Source organism: Oculina patagonica, chromosome 4 (assembly GCF_052425735.1).
Source record: "Oculina patagonica isolate OP01 chromosome 4, crgOcupat, whole genome shotgun sequence".
NCBI classification, from domain to species: Eukaryota; Metazoa; Cnidaria; class Anthozoa; order Scleractinia; family Oculinidae; genus Oculina; species Oculina patagonica.
Genome location: NC_135761.1, coordinates 51058844 through 51074991, shown reverse-complemented (window position 1 = coordinate 51074991; position 16148 = coordinate 51058844). Strand labels below are relative to the sequence as shown.

The 16148-nt window shown below is 38.9% G+C and overlaps 2 protein-coding genes across 2 annotated transcripts; both read left to right on the top strand.

Annotated features, from left to right (window-relative positions):
- The first annotated feature begins 3008 nt into the window (after positions 1–3008).
- On the top strand, positions 3009–6790 carry LOC144650507 (uncharacterized). The gene is made up of 2 exons (XM_078510198.1): positions 3009–3466; positions 6068–6790. The coding sequence occupies exons 1-2, from the start codon at positions 3155–3157 to the stop codon at positions 6788–6790; spliced, it is 1035 nt and encodes a 344-aa protein (XP_078366324.1). The 5' UTR covers positions 3009–3154.
- Positions 6791–11241: 4451 nt separating this feature from the next.
- Positions 11242–12770, top strand: LOC144650484 (uncharacterized). The gene is made up of 2 exons (XM_078510165.1): positions 11242–11426; positions 11787–12770. Exon 2 carries the CDS (start codon positions 11895–11897, stop codon positions 12501–12503), a length of 609 nt encoding a protein of 202 aa, XP_078366291.1. The 5' UTR covers positions 11242–11426; positions 11787–11894; the 3' UTR covers positions 12504–12770.
- Positions 12771–16148: the final 3378 nt, after the last annotated feature.

The following is a 16148-nucleotide window of genomic DNA, read 5'->3' as shown; positions in this document are numbered from 1 at the left end:
TGACAGTAAATTAGATCGGCTTGATATGATTGACAGTTTTTAGTTTTAAACGACTTATTAGTTTACAAACTACATGTCGGCTTCTGCAGATTGGTTGCCAGCGTGGCTATACAAAAGTAGTTAATAAAGTGTCTGATGTGTTAGCTGTAACAAGCTAAGCGAGAAAAAGGTAAAGTCTGCGTACGAGCCTAGTAGCCCATCAGGCCGGACCTTCCCGGTTTCAGTTACATGAAGCGAATAGGGGTATTGTTACCCCTGGATGGGATGCTAGTTTATCGTACGGTTACCCCTAGCAATAATTTCGCCAGATCTCACCTTGGTGAAGAGAAAAACTATGAGAGTAAAGTGTTTTTCCCAACAGCACAACACAGTGACCCCGGCCAGGGCTCGAGCCCGGACCGAGCGCACGATCTGGAGTTCAACGCGCTTAACCAATAGGCCACCGCGCCTCCCACAAGCGAGAATAAATTCGAATGACAACGTCACAAATTTGTCTTCTTTTGTGTTTAAACGGGTATCTGCGGCCGAATATAGTAAGAGATAGACAATTAGCTTTAAGGCTACGTTTACACGGACACGGTTTCATTTGTAACCGCATCGAAAGCGATGCGGTTACGCCTTTCGTTTACACGGCACCGATCGAGACCACTACTGTAACCGGGTCGTTTTGAAAACACTGTCAAAAGTGGAGCGTTTTCAAAACGATGCGGTTTCGTTGTCGTGTAAACGGTCAAAAACGGCGAAACCGCATCGATTTGAAAACGGCCATGTATTTTGGCACGAACTGGCTGGCTTGCGAAGGGTAAACATGGTGAAACAAGCATAGAGAGCAGCGCTTGCTTATACAATCACATTCGAAAACAGTCGGAAAATCGTTAAATAGGCTCCGTGTAAACACTTCGAAACCGTGTCGTTTTCGATGCGGTTTCGAGGTCATAAAACCGTGTCGATTGATAACCGTGTCCGTGTAAACGTAGCCTAAAACAGCAATTATACAGGGCGAGAGCATTAAACCGACCGACCTCTGGTCCTTTACAGAATAGATCAAATAGAAAATATAGCACCTTGAAAGGCGCTTACAAATTAAGTGTTTTCATAATTTTTTGTCTCTTTATTTCACTTTTCTTCTTTTTATATATACGTGGTACTTTTTTTCTTATTGCTGTAAAATATGTCGGGGGGGGGGGGGGGGGGTTAAAATCCCCCCCTCCCCCGCAGCCCATCGTTGCGCACGGTCCCTGATTAGTGCTTTACTGCAAAAAAGTTAAGCATTTCTGACAATTTCAGGCGTTTATAGCGAGGTAAACGCCCTTAGTATACCTGAAAGTGTGTACGCATAATTCTTTGCAAATGACAAACAGTACAGTTTTGACAACAGTTTCCACTACAACTTATGGACTTATTCTTGTTTATAGTCATATTCATATGTAGACGCCTACTTGAAAAGATCTATTATTATTTAAATTTTAACAAGTTTTTTCACAGCTGGTTTCTCTTATTAACATTATTTTTGGTTCATATAGAGATAGCTTTTGTAAGGAAACGATATACCAATCATGCAATTCAATACCTAACCCGCTGACATGACATATGGGACTTACAAAAATTATGAATTGGACAAAAAGCATTTATATTTGGTGTTTCAAACTCAGTAATACGGCCTCTCTAAATGGAAATACGTGAGTGCTTCTTGAACACATTTTAAAAAAACAAACTATTTCAAAATAAAGTGAAAAATGAAAGGGCATTTTGGCAACTCTTATGTAGACTATTAGCTCTCCTTTTTTAGCCAGTCAAGCGGGGGAGGAAGCGAAAATAAAAAGGGATAGCAGGCAGTCCATCTCTTATGTTCTTTGCGTCTCTAATTCCAAATTACCTAAACTGATAACATGCACGGCAGAAAATGCCCAAGGTGCAATTATTAGATCTTCGTTCAGAGGAGAAGTTGATTCAGTCCACAACCATAATGTATACTGAAGGACAATTTCAAACTTTTAAATTTCAGTGGTGATTTTAACTTTTTTTTTATTATATCTGACAACCAGCTGCCTTGCGAGTCAGAGCTTTTACCGTCTAATTTGAATAAATGACACTTCCTTCTGTTTGTATTGCGAAAGAACAACATATGCCTACACACAATTCAGTTCTTCAAAGATCTTTACATCCTGTTCCTGCAAGGCTAGCGAAGAGGTTCCCTTGTACATTGTTTATCCTCGTTACATCTTGAAGGATTCTGGAGTAACGGGAATGGCCATAACTGGTAGACGAAAGATTGCCGTGTGTTTTAAGGTTAACGTTGAAAGCAGTTATGTTAACGTTTAAGTTTCGGTCTTGCTGTGCCATTTCTTAAGGATTACCAGTCTTCGATAAAGTTGTTAAAATAGCCGATCAAACGTTTTAGCGCCTTCCATTTCCTTCACTGTAAGCAAGCTCAACCCACTCACCATACCCCGGATGATGTTGGGGTTTGAAACTCGCCTCCCAGATTAGCAATAAAGTTTTGATACCCCACACGAGTCTGGTTGTAGTGGACTGTGGTAATTTTAACTGATGACTATATGACCAAATCATCGTAGTTAGTCCAATAATACAAAAGTTTCTGTCAAATTAAGTTGTCGACTAAGTTATGCTTAATCCGGTTTCCCGTTTTCCCGTAAAAAGTTTGCATAACATCTTGCATGTTTTGTCGAAAGATGGCAGCTTTCATACAGTTGTCTTTGTCTAGATTCTTGTCAAAATGCCACATTGCGCTAAATAGCTAGCCTATGGATGTTGACTGAGTAATTTTCTACATGTACTTTTTAAGTTTTCTGACAAAGAAAACAAGGAGAACTCGACATTTCCTGTGCCTGTTTTTAATGAATTATAAAATTAGAACAGATCATCGACATACTCTGAGTCATGTTGAGCACTGATCTAGCCAATTAAAGAGCCTTTTATGTTTGGGCATGGACTATGACCAACCACGGTGCACATAATATTCTGTCTTTTAAAAATTCAATTAACCAAAGATAGATAACGCATTGAATTATACCATTTGGCCATTAAACAGGTGTTAGGCAGTCATTCAAGTTTTGCCAGTGTACGCTTTGCTGTGTTTCGAAATTAAGCTTTTTACCAACACGAACTGCCGTTTTATCTTTATGTTTTTGCGATGTTTAAGAACCTGGTATTTCTCAAATTGTTGGCGGCGCTTCTTCAGGGAATAACCACTGCGTTCCATCCGGTAACAGAAAACAACCATGTTTTGGTGGGCCATGTTTTTCAACAGTTATACGCCAGAGACTGGTTCAACTGTATTATGGCCTGCCATGATGAACCAAGATGCATCTCGTACAACTACGAGAGATCAGCAGGCGCCAATGGTCTGTGTGAATTGAATGACTGTGGAGTTGAAGACAGAAATAGAGATAAGTCCCTTATTTACTCGAAGGGCTTCGTGTTTCAGCAGATTAGAGAAGGGAAGGTTAGTTTTACCGACAATAGTTTAATAACAACAACTAATCATAATTTGAACGTGTCACAGCAGTTTAAGCAAGCACTGTCTGGGAAGTCGGTGAGTTTATATCTGCAATGTGAGTCTTAACTGCCGCCTTCCCCGACGTAAGAGTAAATTAAAACATTGTCCCCTATCGAAAAGCCAAGGCGCTGATGAAAGTCCAACATATGCTGTTCGTGTTTACATTTTCTGCATTCTTTACAGAAAGCATACAGAATGAAGCTTCGTTGCTTGGAAAGTTTTGTCAACGAGCAACACTTATGTGAATTGTTGGAGCGATTGAGACCGATAAAGGCTTACTTTCACCACTGGGTGAAACGTTCAGCATACAATCGAAAAACATAATTTCCCTTAAGGGCTTATATATCGAAGGCCTTATTTTCGGAAGTAGTTCAGTTTTGTCTGAGATTGGGGTGCCTAACAATTTCTTTAGAAAGGATCTCCTTAGATGTTCGACTCTGCAGGGTTAGGGTCTGGAATATTCTGTGAATATGTAACTTCCTTGTGTGTATTGTGACGCCCGCACGATTCGAGTTTAAATTAAAACTGCCGCATACAATTTTCTCTTCTTTATACGGATATGCCATATTTCTTTTGACACGTTTTCGACAGGGACGGCTGTAGCTTTACTTCGTTTTACTGTGTCTGAGCAGAAGTTGCGTTTCTTGAATTAATCACTTCATGATTCATACAATGATTCTCATGCTATACACATGCAAATCTATTGATTGTTTTCGTTTTGCTTTTAAGCCTGGATTTTACTAGCGACGCAAGCACAGGCGCGATCACGCAAAAAAGGACAAACTTTGATCCGGCAAGCACAAACACAAGCATCCAAATGCAGTGCGCTCGTGTTTTTGCTTGAGTCGAAGTCGTTTTCACGGAGATATAAATAGAGGATATTACATGCTTGCGCGGAGATATGAAATTTATCGATTTGAACACGAGAAGATAAATTTCATATCTCTGAGCAACCATGTAATATTGTGTTCATTATATAAACCTACTAATTACGATGTTTTTGACGATTTTCCAAAGATTGCCGACCATTTTCCGAAGATTTCCGAAGATTTGCAAAATGTTGTCGGAAGGTCGTACGAATGTTTCCGAACATTTCCGAAAATTTCCGAAGATATCCGAAGAATTCCGAAGATTGCCGAGGAAGATACGAAGATGTTTAGACTTAATATCGATTAACTTTGGCTCATTCAGCATTGAAACAGGGCAAACTTGTCAGAAAATGTTTCGAAATCGATATCTTCACATGTGAAAATAACCTGTTATTTTCACGTGTGATAATATTTTTTATTTGCACGATCTTTTGAGATTTATACCATTGTCATGGGTATAAAACTTCTGTTTTTAATGGGCTATCGCAGTCTAGTTAGCCTGTAATGTGTTATTTACATACGTTTGTATTTGAAGCCGTTCTCTGTTTTTTAGTTTTTTAGTCTTTGTAAGCACTCTGTGTTTTGTTTAAGATGTAATTATGTTAATCAAGAACGTACATGTTCTTCTCGCAAACACCTGCATATTTTCTTGTTGTTTTCAACTGCTCGATGGCCGTTAATTTATAGTTATCGTGCAAGAGAAAGAATTGTGTTTTCAAAACAATTATCTAACAGTACAAACGGGGTTTGACAGGTCTTAACGACTAGAAGTGTATCTTTCCATATCCCAGGATGTCCCCAAGCATAGAGCAACCCGAAAACTTTGGAATTCTTAGTACACTAAGAATTGGACCCTAGCATCTCCACCATGCTCAAATATTAAACTAATTATATCATTTTTAGTCAGTATTTCGTCAGCAATTTAAACATCTCAGTAATTTAACCCTCGGACGTACAAGCCAACTCACACCCCCACCATCGTACAAGGGGGGGGGGGGGGGTGGGATGGAACCCCTCCCCGGAGTTTTCGTTATATTAAGGCGTAGCGAAATTATTTTGAACTGAGAAGAAAGCCCTTAGCGTACTCTACAAGATGACATAATTTGAATTGGCTGTGACGTCATATGACGTCACGTGACGTCATTAGAGCCGCCATCTTGGATCCGCCATCTTGGATTTCAACATTTTCTTAGAAAGTCAGAAAATAACGGAAATTGATGCAAAATCAAGCCAGAATGCTTACGGAATGTAAAAATAAACACATCTTGCACTTCTGTTTTAAAAAACTGGAAATAATGAGGAAAAATGGTAAAAATGACGATTTTTGGCAAGACCTGCTTGTATTTATGACGTTGCCATGGCAACGTCACACACCACGGACACATGGTTGACATATCAAAATTTTCGCAAAGGATGAATGAACAGCTACTGAAAGTTTAAGCATTGTAGAGTAAATCGTTTTTTCAAAATTTGGAAAAAACCTTATGGGGGGGGGGGGTGGCATCCACCCCCCCCCTGTTTTTTTCTTGTAAATTGCGTTAAAGTATAGCCTATAACATCCTGTAAGCAATGCAATTTTAGTACTTGTAGGTATTGCTTTGTAAGTGTTTGTTGTTGTAGTTGTTGTTGTTGTTTTGCAGTGCAAATAAATAAATAATCTGTTTCTTTCTTATTACAGTATTACAAGAGCTGTAAAGAAATTCAACATCGTGATCCTGCAGCGGTGAGTGGCGTCTATAAAATCTATCCTTTGCCGAATGCTAAACCCATTGAGGTGTACTGCGAACTGAAAATTAAAGGAGGTGGCTTTGCTTTCCTTCCTGGAAGCCTCACTCTCAGGCCAGATGCTCAGCAGATCGTCGACGCCCTCTTCAAGGACAAGAAAAACGTTTTACTCAAGTTGCAGAAAGAAGTCGATCGCAGCGAGTCTTACACTCTGATCCAGCCCCATCCAAAATTTTACAACACTGATTTTGGAGTTTTGGTCAACAGCTACTCTGGTTACACTACACCACTGAACCATGAGTTAATGAAGGAATACATCTTCCTCGGTATCCTCCCAGCATCTGTTGCAAAAAACAACAATACCCAAGGCTTCAAATCCAACGGGGCGATCATCCAGTTTTTCAATTGTGACGCAAATCCTAACAGCTTGTTTGCCTTTATGCCAAACTATAACCATGAACTCTCACACCTACACCTCAGTTCAAAAGAGATATTTGAAATAAGTGGAGTTGCGGTGAACTGGCGTTCAGAGGGCATTCCCGTCCCAAATCCTGACCTCATGATGCCAAGGAACTTCTTCTTCTTTACAGAGTTGCATTTTGGAGGTTGCGGATGCTACTCTTCTAGTGACCGCTGGAAGGATGGCTTTAATGCCACTGCAATTGGAATTCGCTAAGGACTTATAAACCTTCTCTTTCCCGCTTGACGATTTGGTTGACTCGATTTTCTAAAGATATACACAGCATTTTACTCACTTTTAAGGCTTTTCTTAGGCTATAAACCGATCCAAATATGTTTTCAGATGTCCATGTTAATTTAAACCAAACTAATGTCAGCAAATAAATGGAGAAAACTTTTACAGTGCAAATGTTTAGCGTACCCTGGTTTTGATTCGCTCCTGTAGGAACATATTTTCTTTCTTAACTCCTAAGGTGTTAAACAAGTAAATAGATGACCTTAATTTCATTTGTAAATATTTTTTTTATCACTGTGGAAACGTTTTTGCCACTTGTTAGTACGCTTGCATTTAATTTAACACAATAAATTTATATGCCGAATGAGAGGCGAGATCCCGGCAATCCGACCTAGTATCAAGTGACACTGAATGATTCTGACAAGCACAAGACGAAATTTATAAATGGCAAACATATACTATCCGATACTTACATATATTAACATGATCACGTAAGTCGTCGAAGTGTGCAGCCAAGTCATCTGTAGCTGCTAAAATACGTTTTGTGGTTTCATAAATAAACATTTGTCGCAATATTGATATATCCTTAATCTTCTAAAAAAAATGAAAACAAAAGTATAAGGTTTGTGGGCTTCTTTCTAAGGCCCCGTCCACACTGACCCGGGTAAATTTGAAAACGCATCTTTTTTTTTTCTCCGGTTAGACCAACCGTCCACACTGAACCGGCGTTTTCGGTCACCGAAAACGGAGCTTTTCAAAAACACCCACCAAAGAAGCGTATCGTTTTCAAATTTACCCGGGTTAATGTGGACGGAAAACATTTTACGCGGCGTTTTAAGATTTCTCCGTTTTCAAATATTCCCGGGTCAGTGTGGACGGGGCCTAAAGAAAGGAGGGTTTACACCCATGGTTTACAGTTTAAATCCCGTTGAATATTTTGATAAGTCATTGTGTTTAATATTAGGGCGTAAAGTTCCTTTGTCTGGTCGATATCTGGAACTAGATTTCGAAATAGCGAAGATAGATAGCGTGCGTAGTCGTCAATTTTTTCCAAGCGCGCACAGCGAACCAACTTGCAAACGGGCAAAATTTCTTTTCCTTTTGCTTCTCAGGTGTGCTCATTTGTTCGTTCGTCCGTTTGAATTCTTTAATTTTAAATGCATTTTCCGGTATCTGAGAGAAATTAAAATCAATTTTTTTCCGGGGGAGCACGCCCCCCCCCCCCCAACCCCCCTAGCTCGCCCAGGCCACGCTCACGGGTTCTCGATAAGCTCTCTTCAGTGTTGCTTTAATGATGCGCCGTCAATGGACATTGGACTTCATAGCCCGATAATTTTTACAGATACTCCAAGAAATTAATTTTTATTGTTTTTGCATCAAAATGTTCATATTGGTTGGAGAAAATACAAACATTTTGTTCTTTTTTTCTGCAGCGTTCTTTAACAGCTATCCGGAATCCACTATGGCGGAATCCGGAATCCAGTCCATGAAATCTGAAATCCACAGCACTGAATCCAGAATCCAGGACTGTCTTGGATTACCTTACATGGGGCGAACAAGGGGTAGATTTAATAAGGAAGGAGTTTTTTCAAGTCAAAAATCAGCAAGAGTATTTAAAATTTATGTTTAGAACACATCTTCACTAGAAAAAGGAACGAAAAAGTACACAACATACAGTTAACAGTTAAGTTTGTGAGTTGTAGTTTATCTAGCTGATTAATTACTGTGAAGCTTAGTTTAGCTCATAGTCGTTTATAACTTCAGTTAGCGAAGAATGAGGACCCGACGTTTTTTTTTTCAGTTACAGATTTACCCAATTAACTTAATCAGAAGCTTTATCTACACTGGTAGTGGCTCGATTTTATGTAGCATAATGAATTTGAATTAGATACCCAGACATGTACAGAACTGTGTTCCCTGAAGTTGTTCCATATTAGCAAATTTTAAAAAAGCAATAAAAAAGTGGAAAGAAACACAACTTTGAGATATTTTCTAAAATGATACAACTACAGTTGCGAGAAATCAAGTGCAGCACACAGAACTGAATAGATGGTGAACTGACGGGGATGTCAGGGTGCAAAGCTCTTTTTAATTTGCTTCAAAAATACATATACATTATACTTTCGTTATGCGATAAACACTCAGTCCTGTTTTTTGGTTTGAGCATCCGTGTTAAATTTAAAAAATACTGGTTACACACATATCTCTAGTTCATCTTAAAATCCTTAGAAATGATTTGATGGAATTACTTGAAAACGAAACTTAGCCCATTATTTACGATACATGTATTCCTTTGATTTTTCTTAGAGCATCAGACTTGCGTTGAGGTGAGTAATAAACACATAAATCATCCACGCAGAATTCAAACAGTTATGATCAAATAACACAGCCGGTGCGCATAAGCAAACCAGAACTCGTATTAAATTTTTACACTAAAATTAGGCAACGCAGATCTAAGCTGTTCCTCGTTAGCAAATTCAAGAAAAGCTGTTGTAACCTTAGTTTGACACTTTGTTGTGTTTTTGAAGCACGAGGGAACAGTCGCCCTGTTTTGTAGTTCTTGTGTAGTTTTGGACTTTTGCGGGAAAATCTCCAACATAATGTAAGTTTTCAGAAAATGTTCAGTTTACACAATGTAAGATTTTACTAGTGTTCGATAATATTCGATTTTTCAGCGAATCGTTAAACGAAAGAGGACTAGCGAAACTCGTAAGCGATCTCGATGGTTGGAATACAATAAATTTGTCAGAGTTGTGGATTTTGTGGATTTTATGACTACAAAAGCAATTAACAAATAGAATTAAGGACCACTTAGCGCCTACTTGTTTGATGTGAATATTATCATGATCAAACAATGAAGCTGGCGTACAAAGCTAAGCAAACTGAAACTGTCGTGTTTGAAGACTAAAAGTTGGCAATGTAGATTTCAACTGCTCCTTGTTAGCAAACTCCCAAAAAGCAATTAATAAAACAAACGGAAGACAGAAGACCACTTTACGCTAAGATTGTTACATATGACAGAAAATCGCCATCAAATGACGTAGCTGTCGTGCAGAGCCAATCAGATTCTGTCATAGGTTTTAAAAGACTAAATATTGGCAATGTAGGTCTCAGCTGTGCCTCTTACGTAAATCCAAAAAAGCTATTTTCAGAAATAAATGGCCACTTAGACCCTATTTACGTTCATGAGTCAATGGCAAAAAACATCAATTATCCAGTGCTCAAATGTTCAGTCATGATCACAACTAGCGGGTAAAGGCCAAGCAGAAAATATCCTGATGATTGTAGAACGAACAAACTTGGCTAGAAGTTAGATTGTATTATGTTCCAACCAAAAATGTACTATACTTCAGGAAAAAACAATAATCACCGAATCTCACTTTTTATCTACTCAAGCTCCTGTTTCAAAATGGTCGGTAAAGCTTATTTCCGAAATTAAACGAAAGCTTTTTGCGTATATTTATGAAGAACTATCCATCCAGCGTGAACTACTAGAAATTGTTAAATGACTCGCCAGGGAAAACTTACGTCCATAGACTGGGAATTTAATTATTTCAAGGGGTTAATCAAATGAAAAATTAGAAAAAGAGATGCATTATCCCTTCCATAGGTATTGAAAGGGACACCATTTTCTATAGAAGGCATGTCTCATGTATATATGGAAGGGTAATGGTTTAGGCCTCGAGTTGTCGACTGAGCTCGAGATTACATTTGGCTTTTGCTGTAAAAGCAAGCACCTCATAATAAGTTCATAAGCTTTTACTGACGAAAGCCCATCGCCAACCGCTGGTAGGAGTTTTAAATCAAAAGATCACGTACCACAGAAATTGATAGTGCATCACCTGCTTTGAAATCATAAACCAAAAAAGCCTCTTCTAGAATTGCTTTTTAACAACCAATAAAACGTTCAGATCACTACCTGTTATGTCACTATTGTTGTTTCAGGAGGATTCATCTCACAAGTAATTATACTCTAGTAAACTTCCATGAGAAAACAAAACGTGACAGACACATTAGCTTCATTGCACAGACCCACGCCTAAACAAACTGTTTTAGCGAATAAAATTGACCGCTGTTCAACGAGAAGTTTATTAAGTTTTGAACGGCAAAGGTAAGTATTAAAGGAAGTTGCCGTTATGAGCTCGTACTAGAACCAAGATTAGAAACACGGTTACCTGAAAATTGAAAACACAATTGTATAATCAGTACTGTGTCTTATTGGGGGACAAAGAACAACTTAACCCCTTGCTTTGACATTTTGCTCGTTTTCATGCTTAATCTAACCTTTTTATCTCTTCTACGTTTTACCTTTTTTTTTTTCTCGCTTAAACAAACCAGGCGCTGAGTTAAGGTTAGTAATTTAGATATATAAAAGAAGTTTAATGGGTTCGCCTTTTTCGCTAAATTTTTTTCAAAATTGGTGAAGTGCCCCAACGTTACAGTTAATGCGAGCAAACGTTTAAGGATTATTCAGATTGTTATTCTTCTGCTAATTACAAACTGGATACTCACAAATTTTTCTCTTTACCAGATGAGTTCCTCGTTTATTCTTCTCGCCTTGTGTACTTTCGTATTGTGGACCACTGCTATTGCGTGCTACAACTGTAACTCTGGCAAGGTAAGTAACATAGGATCACAAACTTTTTGGAGGATTGATAAGCCTTGGAACGGAACGAGATATCACATTCGTTTTAGCACTTTGAAAAATATGTGAATGAATACCATTTTACCACTGCCATCCTCCAACTGAACTATCCCTAAGTTTACAATTAAAGCTTATGTTTCCGTTTACAAACTTTTTCAATAGTACCTAGTCGTAACTGTCTTTGAAGGGAAGAGTTATCATCGAGTCGTCACAATACGTCCATGAGTCTCTTGTTCTAATTTCGCTTTCTATGTTGCAATTCATGTGAATCTACTTCATTTAGTTAAAATCATTACAGGCAGATTTGTTAAGTTTTTCTGTTGTTGTTCTTAGGTTTACAGGAGCTGTCAAGAGATTCCAGACAATGTACCTGAAGCCGTAAGTGGTGTTTACAAGATCCATCCGTTACCAATCGCCGAACCCATCGAGGTGTACTAAGAGATGGCAATAGGTGGAGGTGGCTTTAACTTCCTTCCTCGCAGCCTGACAAGGAGACCAGATGCTCAGCAGATTGTCGACGCCCTCTTCAAGGACAAGAAAAACGTCCTGCTCAAGTTGCAGAAAAAGGTCGATCGCAGCGAGTCTTACACGCTGATCCAGCCTCATCCGTCCTTCGCCAACACTGATTTTGGAGTTCTGGTCAACAGCTTCACTGGTTATACTACACCACAGAACCACTTCATGAAAGATTACATCTTTCTCGGGATCATTCCTAAATCAGCCGCACAGAATAACAATTACCAAGGCTTTAAATCCAATGGCCACGTCATCCAGTTTAAAAATTGCGACAAAAATCCCAACAGCCTGTTTGCATTCATGCCAAATCATAATCTTCAAACCCCGCACAATGTAGGTGGTTCCAGCATTTATGAAAACGTCGGTGTTGCAGTGGACTGGCGCTCCAAGGGCATTCCCATCACACATCCTGATCGCATGATGCCAAACGAGTTCTTCTTCTTGACTGAGCTGCATTTTGGAGGCTGTGGCTGTTACACTAGTGACCGCTGGAGGAAGTATGGCTATCACGCCACTTCTATTGGAGTTCGCTAGAGGCTAATTCACCTGCTAATTCCTGCTTGACTGGTAAAATAAGATTGCCAAAGTTAGTCGATAGTTTTTAGATTTAACAAAGAATTAATCAGATAACAAACTATGCTGCTGATTTGAATTCCGTATACAATCATACTCCTTGAGTAATAGTTATGTTGCCAGCATAACTTTACAAAGAGAGTTAATCAAGGGTTTTTCTTTTATGTTGTAAACCGGAAAAGCGGGAACACGCGACGTGATAATAAAGTTAGTGAGCAAATACTGAAACGTTGTTTAATTCCTTTTTTCGACTATTTTGCTTGTTTACAAGCAGAAGTAGGAGATTAGGAGTGATGTGGGCAAAATTTGGAACATTCTTGTCTACTCTCAAGGGACTTTTTTAATTTCTCAAGGGACTGTTTTAATTTCTCAAGGGAGTTCTTTCCGCTTAGTGGGCGATGAAAGGGTCTCTTATTATTATTGCGTCAACACTTCCGATCTCGTGTTAAAGACGTGACTTGTCACATATTCCGCTGTAGGTGATGAAAGGGTCTCTCATTAGTATTGCGTCAACAATTGCGATCTCGTGTTAAAAACGTGACTTGTCACATGTATAAACGTTATATAACAGTTATTTTTATGCGTGAGTATCTCAAATGAGATATGACACAACTAATCGAGAATGTGAGTGGTTCAGTGTTTCACAGTCTAAAGCGTTGTACTAGTACAAGCGTCTCACTCACTGAAGCCGGGCGCTAATATTTAACCTAAAATGATTAAGAACGGAAATTATCTTTTCTTTTACAAACTATTCGTCGAATACACTCCCTTTGTTCGTCTTTAAATGTTTTGTGAACAAAACTCTTGAGAGATTTTCTAAAACCTAGAAGAACTCGCTTTCTACTTCATTCCGCTCAACCTGCGCTCAACACCCGCCATGATAACAATTGTTTTTGTCTACGTGCGATATTTTTGGACCGGAAATTAGACTTGAACTCCATTAGCCGCTGTGGGTGATGAAAGGGTATCTCATTAGTATTGCGTCAACACTTGCTATCTCGTGTTAAAGACGTGACTTGTCACATATTCCGCTGTAGGTGATGAAAGGGTCTCTCATTAGTATTGCGTCAACAATTGCGATCTCGTGTTAAAAACGTGACTTGTCACATGTATAAACGTTATATAACAGTTGTTTTTATGCGTGAGTATCTCAAATGAGATATGACACAACTAATCGAGAATGTGAGTGGTTCAGTGTTTCACAGTCTAAAGCGTTGTACTAGTACAAGCGTCTCACTCACTGAAGCCGGGCGCTAATATTTAACCTAAAATGATTAAGAACGGAAATTATCTTTTCTTTCACAAACTATTCGTCGAATACACTCCCTTTGTTCGTCTTTAAATGTTTTGTGAACAAAACTCTTGAGAGATTTTCTAAAACCTAGAAGAACTCGCTTTCTACTTCATTCCGCTCAACCTGCGCTCAACACCCGCCATGATAACAATTGTTTTTGTCTACGTGCGATATTTTTGGACCGGAAATTAGACTTGAACTCCATTAGCCGCTGTGGGTGATGAAAGGGTATCTCATTAGTATTGCGTCAACACTTGCTATCTCGTGTTAAAAACGTGACTTGTCACATGTATAAACGTTATATAACAATTATTTTTATGCGTGAGTATCTCAAATCAGATATTTTCGCGACAATCGATTGCGTTAGTCACGCTTAACACGAGTGAATAATCATTTATTCGCGTTCTCAATTCAAGGGATTTCTTTTCGGTGTGGGTGAACAAAGCGTCAGCCAACACTTGAAGGCAATGTATAAGTCTTTCACAGACTAAAGCGACGCTAATATGTAACCAAGAACGTAAGAACGCAAGTTTGGACTGGTACAAGCGTCTAACACACTAAAGGAGCGCTAATATTTAATTTGTACTTTTACAAGTCTTTCACATTCGCGACAATCGATTGCGTTAGTCTCGCTAAACACGAGTAAATAATCATTTATTCGCGTTCTCAATTCTAGGGATTTCTTTTCGGTGTGGGCCGGGGGTGTGGGTATATATGAAGAATGTATTGAACCGCTGAACTGTACTACAGTATATTCAATGTGTTTTCGATTGGGTTTTCTTTGGCTCCTTAATTTGCGGTTGAGTTTTGTAAACAGCGCGTTGTTGACTTCTAGGTTTCAGTTTTAATTTAGAATGTGATGTGGAAGTGTAAAGTATTCAGGTAAGCTAAGTTATTTTCAAGACTTCCACTCCCAAACAACATGAAAAGCGTCTTTCACCCTTTAGCAAAACACTACTCCATACCACAATTGACAGCCAACAGATAGACCATAGCAAAATAGTCGTAGTCTCATAGAGACCTTTGATTGTTGTTGTAACGGGTATCATTCGCAATCAGGGACATTGACAACAACCCATGGGAAAGAAAACTCAATATAATGTAGCGTGGAACAGTTAAACCGCTGAGATGTGGTTGGCTTAAGAAATGTTATCAATAGCTCCACAATCACAGCTGGTCCTTAAATGTAGCGAAGTATGGTCAGTTTGGCTGTGTGGCAGGGATTGCCACACAATTATACTGACCTTTCCAAATTCATATGTTATACGGTGCTTTTATAACGGACTTATCACAATTCTTTTGGCCCGTTATATGCAACAAGAACTTCAAGTAGTTTATAACCGGGCGGTTAATGTTGGACCACTTCTTTCAGCTTTTTGGCTAGAAAGGCACGGCGCCGCTTTGTAAAAAAAAACTTTAGAAAAGCAGTCACTTGAGAAACACACAAGCCGTGTTTGCGTCAGTCACGGAGTGTGCGTGACATGAATTTTCTTTATCACGTCATCTCTTGTTTTAAACCACATGCCTTGCCGGATAAATTTCTGCTTACGCATGCAGTATTTATTTTGTTCCGGATGTTGAATAAAATAAACCCAAACCAGTTGAATGACATTAAAAAGAAGTCCATTTCACGCCAAAATAAAGACTAGACTAAGGCCATCCCGTTGTATTTCTTCGTTTAGCGTCGTCTGACGACTTAAGTCCTCGGTTTGCAAGAGTCACGGGGTTTGCGTGAACTGTAGCAGTGAGCGAAAATTCTCTTACTCATGTCATCCCTTTCTTTAATAAACTTGCATCAACAAATTCCTGCCTGGGCTTGCAAATTTTTATATTGTTCCGAATCTCAAACAAACTACACTCAAACCACTTGAATGGCATAAATTGATTTCGGTTAAAATTAAAGAAGCTGTAAAATCAAGTTCTTGAAGTTTAACTGCTATTTTGCCCCCCAAAAAACAGCTTTCAGAAGCATTTGGGAAGTCGCATGATTCGAAGCACGTAATTCTAACTGCGAGATTCGCTAGGTAATTCCCCTTTCCGTGATGACGTGTGTCCTGTGCCTTGACAAATTTTTGCTGGGTTTGCAATTTTCGTTTCGATTCCAAAAATAAACTCAAAAACACTTGCAAAACACACGAAAAATGATTCATATTTTCATTTAAAAATAGTTTGGACATGTCAAATCGCAACGTAAATGTTCAAGCCCTGAGCCAAACGCTTGAATATCAATTTAATGAACGATCGCCAGAAACATCAAAATTTGCGTGACCGTGACCTCCTTCTGGAACGATTTACCGACAAAAAAACGACAA

Bases quoted from the DNA above. Each gene is read 5' to 3' on its own strand.
- LOC144650507 (XM_078510198.1), top strand. From the start codon at position 3,155: ATGTTTAAGAACCTGGTATTTCTCAAATTGTTGGCGGCGCTTCTTCAG. The intron at 3,467-6,067 runs GTTAGTTTTACC...TTCTTATTACAG, and splicing joins AGCAGATTAGAGAAGGGAAG to TATTACAAGAGCTGTAAAGA.
- LOC144650484 (XM_078510165.1), top strand. From the start codon at position 11,895: ATGGCAATAGGTGGAGGTGGCTTTAACTTCCTTCCTCGCAGCCTGACA.